Below are 22340 nucleotides of genomic sequence, written 5' to 3'. Positions count from 1 at the left end.
AGTAGACAGTACTGAGGTAGTTTAGGCACTTAATGTTTTAGCCAAGACTACTTTCAGCAGTGCTGTTCTCAGACTTCCTTTTTTTTTTTCTTTTTTTTTTTTTTAAACATAGTGCTCATGTTTTCAGAGCTTGGAGGAATCCTACGTTTTTCTTTCAGGTCTGGAAGAGGGCGAAAGTTAAGTGGAGACCAAATAACTTTGCCAACCACAGTGGATTATTCATCTGTTCCCAAACAGGTAATTGCTTGGGTGGTAGGTAACTTAATAATTCCTTAACGGAGTGATCGTACCAGTTCTGTTGTCTTAGCAAGATACAATAAGACACATTTTGACTTGCAGAAATTAATTTGTACCGTTAACTTCTACAGCCAGAAGTAGAAGACTGGTCTTCATGGGATGAAGATGCACCCACTAGTGTGAAGATTGAAGGTGGCAATGGTAATGTGGCAGCTCAGCAAAACCCGTTGGAACAAATGGAACCTGATTATTTCAAAGATATGACACCAACTATAAGAAAAACTCAAAAAGTAGGTATTGAGCTTTGAACTATACTTACTGAGGGCTTTCCATGCTTTACTATAGGTTATAAGTAAATTGGCAACCTGCAGATAGTGCTTCAGGCAAAAGTATGCTGTCTTGTTGAAAAGGGAATAGATGATGATGTCTAGTCTAACTTGGCTAATTAAAATGGTCGTTTTCAGATCTTAGTAAATGTGATACTGGTTAGTGTTTGCATCGTTAGTCTTACAGTTCTTGAAAATTGATGATGAACTCCATAGTCTAACTGTTCTAGGAAGTATAAATGTGAGAACCCTCACCCCACTTTTAATTCTGAAAATAGCACCATTGCACCAAGGCACTTGTGCTCGTACCTCTTTGTTATTTGAACAGAGACATGCGATGTCCTGCCCTTACTGATGTTTGATGTAGAAACACTGCTGCCTCAGAAAGCAGTGGGTACCTGTTTTACCAAGCTGTGCTGGGGTGAGTGGTATTAGGGAGCTGGTATTTCAAAATAGCTTGCTCCTCACAGATCAGATACCTGGAGAAAAGACAGGTGGGTATCTCCTCCAGAGTTTTAAAGCCATGAACTTTTTCAAATTATACTTCTGGTAATTGCAAGTTGTGTTTCCATGTGGAAATATTGCAGTTGGATACCTACAGGGCTTTGAGTTGATTGGAAAACCTTTTGCACCATGAAGACAGTCATGGACTGGAACAGGTTGCCCAGAGTGGTCCAGTCTCCATCAAGACCCAACTGCATAATCCCTGTATAACTTTGTCAGCCTCAGAACTTCCTGTGTGTTGAGCTGGAGGTTTGTCTGGAGACTCCCTAGCCCCCTTCCAACCTTAATTCTGTGGTGCTCCTATGAACTGGAGATGTTAGTGGGTACAATTTTGTGTATATCTGGGGTCTGCAAGATTGAGTGGATTAGAGTCTTCTGAGGGTTCTGGTCTCACAAAATCTGGGGGGCAGAGGAGGACTGGGGGGAGGTGGATTTCTCCTTTGTTTCTAGTGATGTTTTCTGTATCAATTGACCTTTTGGTATAGCATAAAACCCAGGAAGAATCCATGCTGCTTGAATACTGCTTTACTGGTTAAGTTTAAACACGTCACTAGGGTTGACTGAAGGCACCCTAAAGAACATTGCTGCTAACTTGGCCCTGTTACCAACCTGTAAACATGAATTCATATTTGCAGTTCCACAGTGTCAGGGCTCAATATGAACCCCAAGATCTGAGGTGGAATCCTTCTGTGTTCCTGCTCATATCTACACTGTGTGGAAATGGAATTTCAGTCAAATAACCACAACTGTCATTGCCTAAAGAGCCACGTTTGCTTCCTTGCATTGCTACACGTGTTTGTACAGTCAGTGAAATTGGGGATCTAAATCTTTTGGAAGCAGCAAGGGCTTAAAGCAGGCTAAACAAAAGGAACGAGTAAGCTCATATCTTGAGGTCAAGACAGATAAGGGATACGTGATCTTAGCTACTGTGTTAAATGTGTTAACTCACCTTTCAGGAGAAGCATTAGTGCACATTTTTCAGCCAAATTAGCTCAGAGCTTTATCAGTTGATGTGATAGTGAGTCGCATTTCAGGTACTGAAGCTTAGGTTGTCTAGGCAGTTGTGCTGTTGAAGTACCTGGAATAGCTCGTGTTCCGAAGCAAGGCTTCTCCAAGGAAAATCTCATGTAATTGTTAGCTCAGGTGAATACTGGGAGGTGTGGCTATTGGATCTCTCATTTTTTTGTGCCCTTTCTGTGTTTTGATACAGTCATAGGTTGTTGCAGTGCTCTGACCTCCCTTTTTGTTCCTTTTTTGAATATTTTCAGATAGTTATTAAAAAACGAGAACCTTTAAATTTTGGGATTCCAGAGGGAAACACGGGATTCTCTAGCAGATTAGCAGCTACACAAGATATTCCTTTTATCCACCAGTCTGTAAGTATGCTCTGGGTATTGACCTTTTATTTGACAGGTAAATGACTTCCTTAGGAGGAGGAATAATCTGCCTAAGATCTGTATTGTGGAGAGCAAGAGGCATAGTTGTGGAATAATATGAATTGTTTTAAAATTGTGTATGTGGTTCAAAGTAATGGAGTAATTGATCTAATTCTAATTTGTTTACTCTACTGTGAAGCCTAACAGACCAGTGGTTAAAAGGTAGGAAGCTTCCAAGCACCTGTATACGAGCAAATCTTGTAAGCCAATGGTTATACATTTCTTTGGACTCTATGCAGTAAGTTCCTAACAAAAGAGTGTTTTTTTTTTTTTTCTTTTTTCTTTTTTTTTTCTAGAAAGTCTGTGGGTTTTCTTTGCTTTGTAATCTTGAACCCATATTTAACTTTCTGCCTCTCCCTTCTCTTTCTGTAGAGCTTGGCTTCTAAGAGTCTCCTAATTTTTGCTCTTTAGTCCTTGCTAGATAGCCTGTTAAAGGGAGATGCTATTTTTCCTTCCTTTTTTGCCTTCTGTAACAGTGCTTTGTTTAATGTAGTGCACAAAGTGGTCTAGGCAGAGAGCAGTACAGAATGGTCATAACACTTCCTTAGACTTAGATAATGAAAATAATTCAGGAAAGGGCTCTAGTGAGTAAAAACAGCATTTGGGGAATAATGTTGGTCTCTCTGTGCAACTTCCAGAAATTTTTAATACCGTCTACTCAATTTACCTGCTCAGCTCGTCTTCTTCCTAAAAACGCACTCTAGTACTTCCTTCTTTCCTTTGTTCCCCAGCAACAGGATCTAAAAATCTATACTAACAATATAAAGGCAAAAAGTCAGTATTAGAACATAAACTGAGAAGTATTGTTGGGTATTTCTGGAAGGCTGAAGCATCAGGGTTAAAAATAAATGTTATCTTTTTTTTTCTTTTCTTTTTTTCTTTCTTTTTTTTTTTTTCACGTGCTTAAGAGTTTTTCTTGTTTTGTTCCAGCCTGAACTGGGGGACTTGGATACTTGGCAAGAAAATACTAATGCCTGGGAAGAAGAAGAAGATGCTGCCTGGCAGGCAGAAGAAGTTCTTAGGTAAATGAAAATAACGTAGCACTACAAAAACTCGTATATGCAAAAGAATCAAGTGCAGGTTTGTTTTCTGCAGCACTTCGCTCATTCTCAGTGTCTCACAAAATTAGTGTGAATACCTCATCTGTTTTGTTCTTATTTAAATATTTAAATTGGCAGTGACTTATGTTAACCTGTTCCATTTCAAGGTTTTATCAAGCGTTAGGTACTTAATACGTGATCAGATAACCTGCCTCAGATCACTCCGGCTTCCTAAGCTGCTCTCATTCTACTCAGAAAATCACAAATAGGGCTTCAGTGAGACAATAGTGACAGTGGGAAATAAAGACATGATATTTTTAAAAATCATTCTAAACCTGAGAATTCTTTCAAGAAAAAAAGGTATTTTTTTCCAGGAAGAAGATTCTGTAGAGCTATTTATTGCACCCTTATTTGGGAAAATCTACTTTCCAACAGTAGAGTAGAACAAGAGGGCAGTCATACATTAGAAGCATGCTGTTGATGCGTTAGTGGTGGATGATAAATTCAACCAATTCTAATGCTGTCAAACTTACATTGGCATTCTGGTTAATATCTAATTAGTTGTTTGTTTGTTTTTAACGTTACTACTGAAACTGTTTCAAGTCCGTTTCACAGAAGCTATGTGGTATATCTGAATGTTGTTTCTTTGGGTTGTTTTTGTTCCAAGGACAGTGCCTTTAAGAACATCAGTAGGCCCAGTAAGATCTTTACTCTCAGGTGTGCAGTCTACTGAGACTCAACCTGTGATGCACCAGACAAAGAAAATGAAAGACAACGAAAAATCCAATGAAAATAGGAAGTAATAATCTAGTGAGTGCATGTGTGTTTACTTCTGGAGTGTGAAATTGTCTGTGTAGTGGATTTTTCCTGGGATGGTCAAAGGTATCTTTTCTGCCAATTGTCAGGTTCGTGCTCTAGAATACTTAGTGGGAGGAATCTCTTACGTGGGAATAGCAGTGGAGTTTTCCTTCAGCTCTGTTTTTCAAATGATCTTACTTGGTAGAAGCTGTTTGGAAGCTTTTGGCCTGACATATTTTTACTACGGAAAGACTTCAGCTCAAGTGGTTAATTTTCAGAGGCTTCCTCCTCTGCCCCACTAAAAAGTGTTGAACTGTACTTGCTTTAGTAGGGATGTATGCGTCCAGATATTCCAAGTGAACAGAGCACAATTAGAACTGGAACAGTCGGCATTACGTATCTCTTGGCCTACTATGAATGGCCACCTCAGTACAACTGATCATTGTCTGAGTTGTACCCCAGCTGTGTGAAGTAAAACCTTAGTTTAATTCATGACGCATCACATTACAGTGGTTTTCTTAATTGTGGAAAATGCTGGCTGATATTTAGCAAGATGGGTAGGAAATGCCTTCCGGGCTTACAGTCTCTCTTGCAGTAGGTACCTGTGGTGGCATTAACATCTAACTTTTGACATCAAACTTGAGGATAGTACTTGATAGGCCTGGCTCTGTTTTTTAACAGACCGTGTAGTAAGGGAGTGATCTGCCATCTGTTCTTAGTGCTCAGTCTCGCAAAAATGGGCTGTGGCCTCTCAGTAGGAGGGCAGACTGTATCCTATAGCCTTCTCCCTGGTGACTTGATGCGCGCAGCAACAGTTGAAATAAGCATGTGTAGTAAGCCAAATGCTTCCTGGAAATCCAAGTGTGCTGAAGGCAGTGCTGAGGAGTAAGCTGCTGCTGTTGTCTGAGCAGTTCCTGGAGTTTGTTTCTTGCCCACTCGCCAGCAAGTTCTGGGCTGGTAGTGCTGAAATGTTCCAGTCAGTGACAAATCAGCGTGGTGGGCGAAAGCTGGATTTTCACTTTTCTTTACAATTAATTGAAGTTAGATAGAATTTTGCTGCTGCTGCAGATTGTAGATAGCTGTATGTGCCTTATAGTCTAAATACCAACGAAATGTTTGTTGACTTTTTTTTCCAGTGGGATCAGCTAACCCTATGGTCCTTGTTCTAATAAGTAGCCATGTGTAAAATGTCTAGTGTGTGAAAATCTTTTTTGTCCTCTAATTGTGTTGAAGGAAATGAAAAGAATTGTGAAATGAAATCAAATGAAATCACAAACAAACACAGCCACTGGAATGTCTGCTAACTGTTCTGGTTATAAGTAGTGTTCTGCTAACCAGGGAGAGAGGTCTAGGGTTTTTGGATGTAACTAGTGTTAGCAGTGCAAAGCAAGGCTGCCATCAATAATGAATACTTTTCTGGTTTAAATGACTGGTTTAATTCCATCCACACTATGCCGACCTCCTTGCATTGGAGCCCAGAATAAGTGAGTCAGATGTGGCTGTAGTTTGTCATAGGCTCTTTATTGAGAAATCGAACCTTTCTGAGTTCGAGAGGTTCTAGTAACTTTATATTGAAAACAAGCAGGAAGTTTGGAATAGGTTCCAGTGTTTTGAATAATGACCAAGTAAAAGAGCAGTAAAAGGTAATCACTTTTCTGGTAAGCTACTCATATGTATTTTCTGGCGACTTTAGTAACTTTGAGATGACACGAAGATCACTTCTCATTTGGACTGAAGTCCAATAAAATCACTCAGCCAGTAGAGGGCATGGAAACCCCTTACAGGAGTCTTCACTGTGCAGTGTTCTGTGTTGTAGGTTATACAGGGGGAAGAAACATGATCTGCTATGATTTTCCTTATTTCACAACAGCAAATGAATAGCAAAATTGCTTAACATCTCTTGTAGCTTTTTTCTTTCTTTCTTTTTAACTCCAGTGTCTCTTTTTGAAACTGCACTGTCTCTATGTGCTTCCTGCCCTCTTCTGCATCGGTTCAGAGGGGTGGGAAATAAATAAAAAGTTTGGGCTTCCATTAACCCCAATAGTAATGGGAGGTAGATTCTGATGTAAATGATTAATTTCATTCTTTCAAGACAGCAGAGCAGTTTATTAGGGGATAGGAAAACTTCTAGCCATTAATAATCAATCAAATGAAACGGTGAAGGCATTAATGCAGTTCCTCTCCTACCAATGTCCAATACAAAGATAATACGTAGTCTTTATACCTGAAATATTTAGTTTTGTGTGCCCATTTGCCCAGAGTTGACAATTTACCAAAGAAGGTTGCCTCAGTTGAGGATGGTTTTTAATTCTGAATGTTTTACAGGCTTGAGTGGACATGCATAGATAACATTAATATGTTGGAAGTTGACGCCTTACTCTCTACCAGTTAGACTGCTTTATTCTCTTTTAATGAGCTATTCTTTATTCTTTCCAAATCTGTTCAATTTCTCCTTCTCAAATTAATGAGGCTCCATTTTTTTATTTTATTTTTAAGTCATCTTGTAAGCAGCATGGCATTTTTTTTTAATATCTAATAAGCTGAATCCCAAGCAGGAGTGACCTCTTCTATTGCTGATGATGAAATACAGGAGCGAGCTGCCATGTGTCTCTTGGAATATGAGCACTAAAATGTGTCCCTGAGCAATGGAGTACAGCACAGATCCTGAGCAAGTGAAAGGGAGTGTGAAAAGTTATCATCTCACTTGGTTACATGGAAAATGTTCATAGCACTTGCGTTGTAAAGAGGACAGCTACTGATGCCTGTGCTGAGGAAAAGGAGAGGCACGACTCAGTATTCTAGATGAGTCAAATTGTGTTGGTCTGAACTTGAAAACACAGGTCACCTTGTTATTGTAGCACTAGATTATTTTTTTTATGATCAGCATCAGGCCTTATAATTGTCCAATACTTGCAGTAATTATCCGGAGTAGTTGAGAACTGAGTGACTTTGTGACTTTCAGATTGTAAATCTTGGGGTTGGGGGTGAGGGGGGAGGTTGGACCAGATGATCCTGGAGGTCTTTTCCGACCTTCATGATTCTTTGATGTTTGAAGGAATATTGCTGCCTAAGACTAGATTAATCTGAGAAAAGACTTTTACCGTGACAAAAGAGTAACTGTTCTGACCTAACTATAGTTGACCAGGGCTCTGTTTTCTCTTAGTTACAATAAGCTAGTTATTGACTATGCTGAAAATTGGACTCCTGTATTTTTTAGCAGTTCATTTTTTCTCTAATTACAGACAACAGAAGATAGCAGAAAGAGAAAAAAGAGCAGCAGAACAACAGCGGAAGAAGATGGAGAAAGAGGCCCAACGGCTAATGAAAAAAGAACAAAACAAAATTGGTGTGAAACTGTCCTAACAGAAACAACGCATCGGTGGCAGTGCCAGTGGGAAAAGAGAACTCCAGCTCTACAACGTGCATATTGGTATTGATTTAAGTATTTCCAGGACTTCAACACACTGCTCGGTTTCAATGCATTCTTCAGGTCATTCTTGGAAGCCAGAATTCTCCCAGAGTATCTTGAACTGCTAGTAGATGATTCTTTAAGGAGAAGAAAAAAAATCACAGAGAAACCCAAAACACACACACACAAAATCATGCCTTGGTGAAATGAAGTTTCCTACAATAGTTCTATTGCAGTACCCTTCTTTGCAGCAAAAGTGATTGAGCAAGGATGTTGATTGAGAGAGACTCCTAATGAACAGCTCAACCTAGAGAAAAGAATGTAAATATTCCGTGGTGGGGAACCTACTGTATTGTCTGTGCTTACCTGAAACATGTAATTAAACAGTTTTAAATAACCCTGTGCTTCCTACCTGATATCAAAATGTCTGCTTTTGCCTTTTTATAGAAGTATTTATGAATAGCTCAGAGTTTTCCATTGGAGAGGTTTTAGAGGGAGTCCTGATGCGGTGCCGGTATAGTGCAGCAGCAGACACAACACTGCAGTGATACCAGTGCTGTTCTAGCTCCAGGTGCAGAGCACAGCACTGTATGGGCTGCTGCAGGGAGTTAACTCCATCCCAGCCAGACCCAGCACAACATCGTGCAGACCTATGCAGAAGAAGATGACCTGTTATGGGTGACCTGTGGCTCTAAGTGAACTCCTGGTAGAGTGTACAGTGGTAGAGGACAGGTTACAGCTGAACACTTTGCTGGGTTTCTCATCACTTCGTCACTTGCAGCTTCCTGTGTTACCACACCCATTTACAACACTGCAGTGGCTACAGGCAACGGTATCACTGCACAACAGGGGCGTGTTGTGCTCCCTTTGCATAGGTAGTATAGTAGGAACAAAAATTGCAGGTTCTGACACAGGTTTTGCTTAAAGGATAATTAAGAAAGCAAAGTGGTAAAGCCTTAGTGGCTGGAAAGTTCTTGACAAAAATGTTTATTCTGCTTGTTGTGTTCCTTAAAGTCATGCACAAGTCAACTGATTTGACAGAAATCTCAAATCTGAAGTCCTTGGGAACTGTCCAATTTCAAAATGCATTTTAGAAGGCAACAATATTCACTTTCGTGCTTATTTTTTCTGTACAAGTGCTGTGGCTGGAGCAGAACAGATGGCTACATGCTCTGCAGACTGCACAGCTGCTTGGCAAGCAAATCTTATAGGGAGCACTGGTAAAGCACCTGGCTGGTGAATGGGAGATAGGGGGAACGGCTGGGAATAAGAATTAATAATAACCTGTGTTTTAACCACACTGGTGAAGCGAGGTCATATGTGTGGTAACTTTTTCACACCTCCCAGAACGGAGCTGAGACACCCTCTGCATGTGCTCGGTTTCTTTCTGTCCTGCTGCCGCAGGCTCCTCCTTCCCTTCCACACAGCTCTTGGCCTTGCCCTTTATTTTCCCTGCGCTGGAAGCCAAGCTTTCCCTGTTACTGTTGGCTCTGGAGGACTGACCTGCTGGGAGGGCTGGAAACTCCTTTCCTTGGCTCTGCTGTAGTGTTCATATCTGAAATGCCCCATGTTTGTTTGTCTGAAGGGTTTTGGAACAAAATATGTTTTGGCTCTCCTCATGTAGGACACGGCACAACTAAAGCAGGACTTTCATTTGAGTGTGCTGCTGCAGTCTGGGATTTGGAAGAGGTAGCTGCTGGGGGGGAGGAAAGAAACGACTGCTTAGGAGCTAAGAGCAGCCTCGTGAGTGTGGGCACTGTAAGAGTGCAGCTTAGGGGAAGGGCAGGTGCCTCTCGGCTGGACGTTAACGAAAGGGTTACCTGTTCTTGGGTTAGGAAGAAAAGTGTGTGATGGGGTTATCAGCAGGTGTCCCTTCAGCCTGGGAAGGAGCTGCTGTTCCCATGCTATCCTGGAAGCCTCAACTCCAGCAGCCGCCTGCTGCTTCACCCCTCACTGGTGAGCTACTCGTCCTCCCCAGCTGCGTGTTTTGAGGCAAAGATTCCCAGGGCTGTACTGGTATGGGCACAAATTCTTTCTACATTAGGAAAAAAGGAGTTTGCAGTGAGCTGTCTGCAGGCTGATGGTCCTCCTAGCTGCTCTGTGCAGCACCAGGGGAATGCAGCTGAGACATGTCAAAGATCAAAGCCAAGTATTAGAGGGGAAAGCAAATGAAGATGGCATGTCTGCAGCACGGCTGCTGTGTCCTCTGTGGATAAGGTAACAATGGCCATTTCCCCAGTCTGGGATTACAGCGTTTATCTTGGTACTTCAGGACTCTTACAAAAGGCACCGCGAGCTGTCCATCTCCTGGTAGTGTGACAGCAGAAAGATGGAGACTTGGAAGCGAGCTGAATTCTGGGTGCAGACTGCAGCAAGGATTTTCTTCAGGTAGGTGATGGGAACTCTGCAGCCTCTCGCTGAGCAGAGCTGAATGCTTTCTGAGAGCTGAGCAAAGCTTTTGAAGGGCAGGAAGCAGCTTTGACGCTATTCTAATGTTCGTGCCTCCTGCCTTTTGAACAACCTGTTTTAAAGCACTGCTGCTATACGGAGCCTGCCCCAAACAGGGTGTGAAGTGAGTTGAGCCTATTGAAATTTTAAACGTAAACGTGGGGAGGTTTGTGCTGCCTTGTTTCCTGCTTGCTACAGAAGAAACCTGGGTCGTCACAGGTGAATGTCTCTCCTGGAACTGGAGACCACTTTCTGCTCTAAGTTGTGCTCCATTTCCCCACCACTCAAAGTGAAGGGCACTTAAACAACAGCAGACGTAACAGAGCAGCCCAGAACTGTACTTAAGAAGCTAATAGCAGGGCTAAGGAATTGCTCCCTTTGCCTTGAACAGACATTGTAAAACAGAAATCAGGCATTTTCCATAATGCTTTTTTCATTCACAACAGGAGACATTTAGGAACGATGGGGTAAAAACGAGGCTACCTGCTTCTGATAGTACAGCGTGGGTGCGGCTGAGCGCGTGGCGGGTGCATCTGCAGACCAAGTGGAGCCTCCTCCTGCGGAGTGCTTCCACTTGGAGCTGTAAGTAGTTTTTCCTCAACCTCTCTTCTCAGGGTCCTGCCGGATCCTTATGCCCTCACATGGAGCCTCCTCTGGCTATGTGTGCGATACCGCATCTGAAACGGAGCATTTTTTAATAGCTTTGCCAAAATACGACACTCGTAAGACGGTTAAGACAGTTGTAAGTTTTCTAACATGCTTTAATGAACTTGTGATTATAAAGGTAATTTACAATAAAGGGATTAAATAAGCAATAAGTTAAAACAATACATTTATAGATGGTATTTCACATGGCTCGAATGACTATCAGGTTCCAATACATTAAGACTTTAAACCAACATTAATGTTCAAAGCGTATCCACCCCTACATTTACCATTGCAACACGTTTCAAGACTCCCACCCCCTTAACGTTTTTGGTTACAGTCCCCTCATACACACAAGACCAGTGGAATGCTCGAGCAATTGCAGGGTTGGAAGAGCACTACACGAGACAGGCACGAACGATGTGCTGGAAGCTGCCTGGGAAATAGGGATTTTTTTTTTCTAAATTGAACTGACGTTTCAGACAACAAATGGAAAGCGCTAGCATGCTTCCTAGAGTACGCGTGTGATACACTTAGGGGAAACGAGCCTCCATCTTACTTAATGCTGCAGTTTCACCAATGTTTTAGGCTAGCGCTGCCTGGAGAAATACCCCACCTTCCTCTCGCCGTTTGTTCCTGTATGCACCACATGCTGCCCTTCAGCCAGTGCAAAACGCCTGTGCGTTTGCTCAGTGAACCGGGCAGGGAAACTGAGCTTAAACTAACTCAGCAAGCAAACCCGAAGCAGTGCTAGCTGTAATCCTGCTTGCTGTCCCTGATCCTGTTCGCTGGGCAGGCGCGCTGAGAAAAGAAAGACGTCAGCAGAGGGGAGGCACCCAGTGCAGGGGCGCAGGAGGACTATTTCTGTAGGCAGCAACAGTCCTATGCCAGCTACAAACATTTTGTGAAGCTGCAGGATTCATCTTTGTCATTTTGAAACAAGGAACATGTTTTCGAACCAAGTTATAGTGCAAATCAAATAGTCAAGAGCAAAACAATGTAGTCTGCCAGAACATACAGTATCTCTCTTACCCCCCCCCCCCACCCCCCCACTGCCGCAGCCCCCTGCTGCCCCGTGACTGAGCAGAAATTAGGTTTTGATGTTGAAGGGTGTACGACGCAGTGAGTGCAGGGCCACCAGGCAGCACCCACGAAGCAGTGTTCCGATATTGTACATGGGGTCTACTCCTCCTCTCTGAGTGCTGAAGGCCCACATGACAGTCGGTACGATGGGGGCTGCTACCGCCAGGAGATCTACAAGGAGGCTGCTGTGCCAGTGCTTCTTCATTATTCCTGTCTGAGAGCAAGTATTCACATACCCAAACTCTTCATCACGCGGCTCTGTAAAATCCAGTTCTTTCATGACCCGGTTCTCGTTAACTTCACAATCCGTGTTTCTGTGTGGAGACTCCACAGAAGGCAAAAAGATGTAAGAGTCTGGACTGACTGGAGTGAAGTCCACCATACCAGAATCCACAGTGTAGGTTCCAGAAGAAAACTCACTCAGTTGCTTCACTGAGGAAGGTGGGCTAGGAGAGGAATCTGGAGGTATGAAGATATTTTGAATGAACCACTCCACATTTAGGCCACATGGCCCATCGGTCTGAATGCACTGTTCCACTGTCATGTTGCTGCTTCCCTCCTCTTTCTCAGAAGAAGACGGTTTTTCATCAGAAACATTTTCATGTGTCTCTTGATCCACTACCAAACTGGAGGAAGACGGATCGCTCACTCCAGAACTTGCAGTGGTTGAACTCTTAAATGACTCGCTCTCGTTACTTGTGTTATTTGTGTCCTCAGTGTCCTCGCTCCTAAACGCCTCGTTATCGCCCATCTCCTCCGAAGCCTGGTCCTCTGTAATAAGGCTGTCTGGTGTCTTGAGGTACAGCGCTAACGGCTTCCCTGGGGAGTCAGACACATACTCATCGCTCAGAGAGTCGCTGTGAGCCATCTCCATGCTGTGCAGCAAAGATTCCAGTTTCTTGTTTTGAATGTTTATGTCTATGAAATATTTCTGAATGCCTTTGTCTTTATCTGCCAAGTTGTTCTTCATGGTTTCAATAACCTGCTTGAGTTGTTTAATTTCCTTTTTTGCTTCCTTTAAGGCCAGCTGTGCCTTCACACGGCAACACTCCTCTACAATCCACTCTTCCCTCATGCGTTCCAGCTGAGTTTTCAGCTCTTCTATTTCTGTCTCCCTGTAGCAAAAGAAAAATGTTGTAACACTTCTGCTGACTGGCCAGCTAGAGTCAACAAAAGGCTGCACTGCACTAGGATAGCTAGGCAGAGGAGATGCTCCACGGAGGAGGCAAATTCCTCCACACGCCACTTGCTGACACTGCTGAGAGTCAGCGGAGCTGTAAGTTGGCTGCCAAGACACACTGGCCAACCGCTAACTGGAGTCACCGACCTCACCATGCGGTCAGCAGTCTTGTGGTACTTTTGAGGGTTATGCCACGATCCCTGACACTTGGAGGTGCAAGTGGTGGCCTGTAGGTTGGATCCAATCAGTACAGCACTTGCACCTCACCTAGTGCCTTGCCCTGGAGGAACAGAGAAATGTCTGCCTCGAGAGCATACGCTACACATTGTCCATGCCTGCAAGCAGCTCTGTGCCTGCAGCCAGCTGATCTCACACGGCAGGCGAGCTCCAGACCTGAGAGATGCAGAGGCTGGGCTGTCCTCGGCTGGACGCTGAGGTCCCCAGGACTCTGCCTGGGAAGGACACTCAAATGCCTCTTCATGCCTGCTTTGGGTTGTCTGTGCTGGAGACCCAGCTCTCAAAGCCCATTTTCAGTCAAAGGAGTGACATCTGTTGCTCTGTAATGCACATCGTCACTTCTTTGCTCAGCACCAATACAGAGGGCTATTGTGAAAAATTCAATAAAAGCAACAAAAACACAACCGGGCTCAGTGGTTTGTGTAACAGCTTTTCTTTCATTAGGGAATAAGGAGCACATTTTGAAGTCACATTCCACCAGCAGAGGTAGAACAGAAGACTAAAGTAATACAAGTTTGCAGGGATAAAACTGTTTTATGTATAAAAATTCTTGGTGCTAAATCAGACTGATTAAAAATATCCTTTATTTTTAATAAAATTGCCTAATATTAGGCAAGTTCAAAGGGAAGAGCCAGCTTTATGCATAAATAAACTGCATGGTATGTATTGACTGAGCAGATGAAACCTGAAATACCTCAAAAACAACTTAGCCAGTCTGATTATATTTTAAATTTCTTAGTTACAACTTTACGAGGTGAAGAAATTAGTAAGACGTTCGGGATTCCCGTCCCTGAATGCTCCTGAAAAAACCTTTACAACTCTGATTTCTGAAATGAACTATACCTTTCTTTAAGCTTGCTCTCAGATTCCTTCAGCTTTGTTTTTAGATGTCGTACTGTGACTTCTTTCTGCTGGAGAGGAGTCAAATACTGCTCTGGATTTAGTGGCTTAATGCCACGGCTCTCACCACAAGACATGTATCTCCCTGATCGCCTGAAAAGACAAAAAAGAAAACAACCATCACATAACATCCCTGCTCCAACTCCTCAGCGTTGGCAAAAATAAAAAGACCAGATTGACTGATACACAACTGAGTTTACACTTGACTCATCTGGGGCTTCTCAGTGTCAGCACAAGTGACTCACGCTGCTAAGTCAAAATACCTGAGGGTACTGCTGATATGTGGCTACAGTGAAACATTTCCTATCTATAGCACTTGGTCTCAGTGCAATTACACCACAAGAGACATTTATCTTTAAAACAACAAGACATCCCCTCACCTAAAGTGGGTGGAGTGTTCAAGAGCAGACAGGCTACAGGCACAGCTAGGTAAGTTAATGTAAGAACTGAGTTTAGATCCACATACGAATTATGAAGTTGAGCACGCTGAAACCTAGATTCACCCTGTCTAGCTTCAGGTGTGTAGCTGACATGCTGGACTGCTGAGCTGTCTGAGAGAGAAAGGGAGACAGGGAAACAGCAGCAGCACGGTGGCAATTTAGTCTCTGCACTATGTGCTGCATCCTCTGGCAGGCATCTGTTTTCTTCCCTCTACAGGAAACTGCACTCCTTGGGTAGGTGCCTAAGGCTAGGCAGGGTGAATTTTTGCCTGAGTGTATAATATTTTCAACAGTACCACACCCAACTCTCTCCACAGCCAAAGGACCCTTATGTGAAAGAACCAGTAAATCCACATGGGAACTGATGGCATGAAACCACATGAAAGAGCCTGCCTTGAAGTGAAACCCACCTACAAGAGGCCTTTGACTGAGAGTAACCTTGAATTTTACAGTGCTGAAACAAAAGAGCTTTTGCAGTGGTAGGAAAATATGGGTTGGAGCACCCTGCTGAGTGTCAGGCCACCAGTATGAGGAGTCACACCTACGCTGAGGAGCAAGGTGACTTGCTTGGCTCTTCCCACATTCCAGTGCAGAGCACTGAACACTGGGATGATGAAATAAACACTTGCCTCATTATTGGGCTGCTGTCACTTCCTTTGTTACTTCCTGAGTTACTGCTAGGGGGAGAAGCCCCATAAAGCTGTTGGATGCTAACAGGATTCTGCTGATTTCTGCACAGCGTAGACAATAGGTCCTTTTCGCGGAGAGCAGGTGGGCTGGCTCCAGACTTGTAGGATGACGATCCACTACTCCGACCATACGGGCCACGACTGGAGAGGAACCAAAATGGTTAAAGCATACTGGGTTATCCTTGTCACACAACCCGTTACGTCTTACTTTACATCCAAAAGTGTCCAGGAGATACCACTGGAACAGATACATAACTGTGAGCAGCTGGAAAAAGAGCCTAGATGTCGTCAGCCACTGCATGCTCTTTCATCGACTGTGAGGGTCTTAGTTTGAACTGTATGATCTAGGAAACCTCTGGCATTCGTTTTCACATTTCTCTGTTTACATTACAGTTCCCAGTGACTCCATCAGACCATCCACGTTCTCTGAACCTCTGACTCCATTAAGTAGTTAGAGGGCTACAAACTCAACTAGCTCCAAAAGAACCACATTTCAGCTTTCCCCTGCCAGGCCTGCAGAGAGATGCCCAGCCTTGGAGGCTGACGGAGGCTTGCTGCAAGACCTCTGTCACAATCCTCAGCAAGCAGCCTGAGGGATCACAGTGCAAAGTGAGAACAGATTTTGTTTGAGCCACTGTTCTTTCGTGCCTTTGGCAAACTGGGTGCTTCAGCTGTCACTGTCAGCTATTTATTTGGTTAGATACAGTTTGAACCTTGAGAGCAGGCTGAAACGGTATTAACATAGACAAAGCAAAGCACAGTTACTTCTTCCTCGGGAAGAGAGCACCAGAGAACTGGGGCACTGGGGACAGCTTTTAGAGGTGCCTTCTTCATTTGTTCGGTTGATATGCTTTCCTACGCTACTGTGCTGCTACCTTCAGTCTCTACTGGAAGTTGTTCTTCTAAGCTGTAATGAAAGGGCAGGTTTCAAAAATATGGAAAAAGACAAATCTAGCCAGCAAAAGAGAAGGCTCAAACATAAAAATTTAAACACCACAGAATTATGAAGAGAAATCTCTTCTTAAAATTGTCTGAATTGGTTTCCTCCCTCCTCTGAAAATGGAACAGTTTATAAGGAACAGATGGCTGACTGGCTATGCTGCAAGCCTTCATCACGGTGCTGTGGTTTGGGCGAATTTATAATTATTTTACAATAAAGCGCAGGACTGTGGTTTTGTGACAACACTGAAATGTTTCATAGGGAGTTAAGACAAACAGTTAAAAAAGAACATGTTACAAAGGAGACAGCTCTTCCCACTTTGTACACTACAGCATCAACTTTTGTAATAACACAGCAATGCATTTGAACGAGCAGTATTACAGAAGATTTCTATCCGATTAAGTAGGTCAGTATAGTCTCATATGTTGATGTCTGGTATAGTCAGTATAGTCTAATATGTTGATATGTTTATGTTGAAATGCACAATAATAAATGAAATTACACGTTCTTGTTATTTTAGGGCACCTAGTTTTTTTCCACAAGTAGTAGCTTTATATTGTTAGATTTAATCCAGAAAGAGATTAATTGACCCTTATTTTTCTAACAGTCTCATGATATAGATAGGAAATTGTTCTTTAAGCATCATTCTGCTGATCTCTGTACACTGGGCCACATTGGAGAAGGCTCTGTGACTTCAGCATATGGGTATCCTGCTGCTGGTCCCAGTCTGCCTGCCAGCTCCTCTCTCGTGACTCCACAAAGGGCAGGAAACAAGTCTTGTCAACTTGAACTCTTTCCACCTACTCAAAAAAATGTACCAGCAGGGACTGCGTGGGCAGAGCACAATGTGCACTGCTTCACCCAAACACCCCAGTATTCACAAGCTGTCTGCAGTTCGCAGATGATACAGAGAAAGCTTACTGAAATCTTTCAATGAAAGGTTCATTGAGGTGGATGACTATGATCATCTTTTTTATTTGCATATGATTTTAGTTATATAAAGGCTGGACGAGGGTGTTTCAGAAAAGAACATTAAAGGCAATATTGTAAGCTTCTTCCTACAGAAAATAAGGCCATAACCTGGAAGTAGTGATATTGTACACATTGTTTTCAAGATCTTACACCGCAGCCTTTGCACTAGGTACACTTGAAATATACAGGAAAATTTAGTTTGCTTACTTGCGAGAAAAAGAAAATCTTTTGTTTCCAGCAGCAGGCATACGGACTTCAGGAACTGAAATACTGCCCGTGCTGCTTGAAGAGCTAAAATCAGCTTCACTCCCTGGAAAGGAAAAGGGAAGAGTAAAGATGTGATGGAAATTCTAACTCAAAGACTGTTTGCAAAGTAACAATGAATCACAAGCATCCTTCCTTTGTCTCTGTTGCGTGTTGCGTGAATCTTAGAAGTTACATGAATTTTCAAACATCCCTGAGGACAAGCACTTGGATATGTTCCAGATTTTCAACACTTCTTCAGAACTGGCACTTCAACAAGAGCACAAAAAAAAATTTGGACACTGTACACCTCACTCTACAGAAGCCATTTTAGAACCAGGCTCAAAACATCTGTTTTGACAACCTGTTTGCTTTCTCACAGCTATCGGTATATGAATGAAGCTGCTCACATGGCTCCTTCAGGAGCACGGCGATTAAACGCATCCAACTCTAACTACATTTCTCTTGTTTCAAACCGTATGAAAGTAGTATCTGCTGAGAGGAAAGCTGCTTCTAGCTTGGTTTCTGAGCCACATATGTGTGTATATGTATGTATAAATGTATATAGGCTAACAGGCAATATACGTATTTCTCTGCCCATATATATGCAGGTTTCCATGTGGCACAGAAGCATAGTAAGGCAGTTCTAACAGCTTTAAAATAATCCCACAGCAATAATGCCTGGCTCTCAAGTGCTTCTTGGGTGTTAAGCCATCTATCTGATTACTGACTTCCTATAGACTACAGCCTGCATATCCCAGGTGCTGTTAAATATGAGAGAACTGCTCTCATATTGCTAAGGTCAGTAGTAGGTAAATGTATTAACACAGTCTTACCATGTGGAAGAAAACCCCGACGTTAGGATTTCTTTGTTTGTCACTCAAATGACCATTGTACCAAGTCACTTCTAAGTCTAACGCTGCAGGGTCGCAATGACAGATAATAGCTTTATTTGAGGGAATGGAAATAACTTTTTGAGGTCCTTAAGAACAGCTGCTCAGCGGGAAGGCACACCGTGATCACCCAGCACCTGCCCCCTGAGAACTGGTAGGCACCTCGCAGCCGCTGCCTCCTCGCACCACCCAGGACGGAGCAGAGGGCGGTGGGTGCCCTGATGCCCTCCCAAACGAGTGTGGGGATGGCTGTGAGTGGTGGCGAGGCTCAGGAGAAGCCTCCTGCCTGAGCCCTCCTGAGGGCTGAGGACAGGGCCCTGCGGGTACTGGCCCTTGGTGCCACCACCACAGCCACCTGCCCCACTCAGCAGCTGAGGACTTAGCCAACAATTCATTTTTGCTATAAACCACGTTTCCACGAGGGGGAGATGCAGCCACAGCTGCTGTGATCCCTACCATGGCAAATCAACCTGTAAATTCACAGATCCTTCAACCTTTAACAGAGCTGACAAGCAAATCTTATGCTCCTGGAATGTGCTTGGAAGCAGGCACCCTCAGAGCACCTCTTTGCACACACAGGCTGAAACGGGATGAAGCATTTAGCAACCACTCCTAGTGGCCTTAAGTTCATACGTGTTCTGATTTAACTCACTATTTTCCCAATTTTGGACAGGCTGAGCGTCAGGATTCAGATGACTCTGACCCATCCACCCGGTCTCAAATACCAGCTGGCCAGAAGCGCTCTGGCTTTTCAGCAAGGAAAGCACTGCCCTTCCTGTGACGTCCTTTTGCCGCCTGCTCGGACGCTGCAGGACTCAGCAGGATCCAGCCAGTTTCATTGTTCTTTTTTAGGCTGCAAGGCCGCAAGCTATAGATCAAGCTTAGGTGCCTGTCACACACGTGGAAGCAAGGGAGTGTCACAAACTCAGGCACAAAACCAACCTCGGCCCAGTCACAAGCATTTAATGGGGTCTCTTGTGATCACAGGGCAGAAGTCCACCACACAGGGGAAAAATATTTCAGTGTCTTGGCTGTTTTCACACTGTAGAGCTCCAATAAAGGAGTATTCAAGGAACATGTGTTCTTCTCCCCACAGAAAAGACAGCTCCAAGCCACACTTGTGGAGGCAGCCAGGACTGGGAACAGCAACGCAGCAGGCCATGACTCCACTAGGGGCCGAGCGAGAAGTCTGGGACAGAGATATAACCGTGCCTCCTCACTAGCAAAACCTGTGAACCTCTAAATCTTAGAGAATAGGGACTTTACAAGAGGAGTTTGTTCTGCTTCCAACCTCTGAAACAGAGCCTCTGCCATCTCACTGGTGTGTGCCAGGGCTGCCAGCGGCCCTTGGGGACAAGCGTCCCTCACAGGAGGGTGACGCAAGGCGCGGGGCCACAGCAGCAGGCGCATGAGGGCAGCCGGGGCCTCTGTGGTCTCGCAGACAGCTGTAGGCATCACTCCCTGTTTCTCCATGCTTCTCATTCGGCCAAGCCCAGCCCGCTCCAGGGTTTGATTTCAAAGCATGGAAATCCATAGCTTAGTTCTCTAAAAAGCTGTCCCTGGGACCCAGTTTTATCACCACTGGCCAATCCCATATCCAGTTCAACATCCCTGATAACCAGACCCAGGGTGACCCAGGTTGCTACGGCTCTAAGCAAATCGAAACCACATGCAGAGGCAGGGAAGGGCGGGGAGGCAGAGCGACAACTCTGCTTTGTTCCACAGAATATTTATATCGTTGTCTACAAATGCAGATGTCAGTGACCATCTCCTTGGGGAAGTGAAATGACCGTGGGACATAGTATCTGAAGCTGCAGAAGTTTTCCTGATAAACAAAGCACTCTCATCTAAGAGATTACAGTACAAAGAGCACTGCCTCGGAACCACACAAATGTACTTTTACAAACAAGACCTGAACAGGTAAACACATCGCTCAGATTTCATACCTCCGATGTTCAGGCCCCCAAAGCATTTGTGCACTTGCAAGACACCAACAGCTTTCCAAAGCCCAGCACTGGCTGCTACACAGAGAAATGAACCCTGGCCGGGGCTCATCTGTGATTAAGTAGACCACATCATAATCAGATCTTGCTATTGAAAGCATTTCAAGGAAGCAAGGCTTAATAATAGCCTCTCCCTGACCTGTTTGACTTGCAGCGTAGTACTGGGAAGGGCTGCCAAGCTAGGTACTGCAGATGTGATTTAGCAGAGCCTGGAAATGCAACCACCTCAAATGCTGAGGTTTCTGAAAGACTGAAGTGCATTTGAAACCAGGAACTGCTTCTGCAGAGCAAGAATTAACCTTTCTGGCCCCAGTTCTGATAACTGCTATATACAAGCTTAACACTGAACACAGGAGAATACTCATGCTCAAAATGAAGCATATGTATATTTATAGAATCTTCCAGAATATTTTATAAATTAAAGGGGTCGCTGTCTGTAATGTTTCCAAATGTGTTAGTTATGTTCAAGCTCACTCTGCGTGTAACAGAGCTCAACAGTAATGTTACTAGGAGAACTAAAAATATTTTCTCCTACTTGATAGGTATCTCTACGTAAAATAATTCATGTGATATAAATTGCAAGATCTGATTCTAGGTATTACTTCTGTCTTACAAATGCTCTAACAAAGAGCACAGGCAGAAGCAGAATGTAGCCCCTCACCCTTCCTACAGCCATTTTGTGACTGACAGCAACCCAAGGAAGCCCGTTGACTATTTTTGTTGCTGTGACAATGTGAGAGTGTAAAAGCTCACAAATGCAAGCAGCAGAACAGCTCTCAGAAGCAGCATTAACCATGACAGCAACTGGCATCTCTCAGAAACATCTTTATTATTATTATTATTTATTTTTTAACCTAAATGGCCATAACACTTGTTTTGCCCTGATCTGAGGCTCCCCTGTTGAAGAGGGCTGTATCACCCACCCTTTCCCACAACAGACCCCACAAGTCAAGCTGCCAGCTTCTGAGGTATCTTTTGAAATTCATTCACATAACTTTCCACACTGCAGCCACCTGGCACCACAGCATCAATAGGCTGCTGGCAGGCGAGCTGACACAGGAATATGCTCTGACGGAAATGCTGGCGCAGCCCATTGCTCCGGCCAGCCATGCAGTGGGCTCCCGAGCGGCAGCACATGCATGCTGCAGGCAGGGCGGAGCAAGGCTGTGAGCTGGGAAGAGTACCAGCTTCTGCTGTAACATTTTCCAGAACTGCTTCTTGCCTTGAATGGGTATCTGAGATGCAGGAGCAAAATTGTGCAGTGTCTGGCACTGCCCTTGTACTGCTTGGTGGGCAATGACACCAAGCTAATAGCATGATGCCACCAGCATCATGCTCACTGCTGCCTTTTAGCATTCTTGCTGCCCTGACAGCACCGTGACAGTCACATAGCTCTGGCCAGCATAGAGGGGAGGAGAAAGGAGCCTCCAACCCTGTGACTGCAGGCTGTGCAGCTCGATGTGGTAGGGGCATGCGGCACATGGATGCAGGACCACACACAACCGCAGAGAGAGCGGCTGAAGCCTGCTGGGTGGGTGATGGCACTAATCTGTGCCCTGACTAGGCATCCTGCTGCAGCCCTGCAAGTGACTGGACAGCCTCAACTCATTACTCACGGCCAAATTCTCCACCCCATGTGTGATGCAATTGCAAACTTAATTAAAATTAAGGAGGAGGAAATGATGCCTGTGCATGGCCAGGTACCCCTCCAGTGGGCACTGCTGTATGTTTGTCCTGTTCATGCACCACAGCCGTTGCACCTACATTTGTGGGTGTAGAAAAGCCACATCTTCAACCCTGCTCTATTCATTGCCTCGGCCACAGCATTACGATAATGATACAGTACAGTGACCATGTAGTGCATTACATTCAGAGCGTTTACAGGCAGAACAGATTAGGTACATTGGGTCCACCAGG

At 44.1% G+C, this 22340-nt stretch overlaps 2 protein-coding genes across 2 annotated transcripts; one reads left to right on the top strand and one right to left on the bottom strand.

The window, feature by feature from the left end:
- The first annotated feature begins 89 nt into the window (after positions 1-89).
- Positions 90-8148, top strand: LOC118157046 (receptor-binding cancer antigen expressed on SiSo cells). The gene is made up of 5 exons (XM_035311303.1): positions 90-237; positions 369-527; positions 2336-2443; positions 3434-3525; positions 7584-8148. Exons 1-5 carry the CDS (start codon positions 118-120, stop codon positions 7702-7704), a joined length of 600 nt encoding a protein of 199 aa, XP_035167194.1. The 5' UTR covers positions 90-117; the 3' UTR covers positions 7705-8148.
- A 2793-nt stretch (positions 8149-10941) lies between these two features.
- LOC118157045 (syntabulin-like) lies at positions 10942-17598 on the bottom strand. The gene is made up of 4 exons (XM_035311302.1): positions 17492-17598; positions 15313-15513; positions 14187-14336; positions 10942-13041 (listed from the first exon to the last, which is right to left on the bottom strand). Exons 1-4 carry the CDS (start codon positions 17530-17532, stop codon positions 11934-11936), a joined length of 1500 nt encoding a protein of 499 aa, XP_035167193.1. The 5' UTR covers positions 17533-17598; the 3' UTR covers positions 10942-11933.
- Positions 17599-22340: the final 4742 nt, after the last annotated feature.

Source organism: Oxyura jamaicensis, assembly GCF_011077185.1.
Source record: "Oxyura jamaicensis isolate SHBP4307 breed ruddy duck chromosome 2 unlocalized genomic scaffold, BPBGC_Ojam_1.0 oxy2_random_OJ95679, whole genome shotgun sequence".
NCBI lineage: Eukaryota > Metazoa > Chordata > Aves > Anseriformes > Anatidae > Oxyura > Oxyura jamaicensis.
This window is presented reverse-complemented; position numbering and strand designations above follow the sequence as displayed.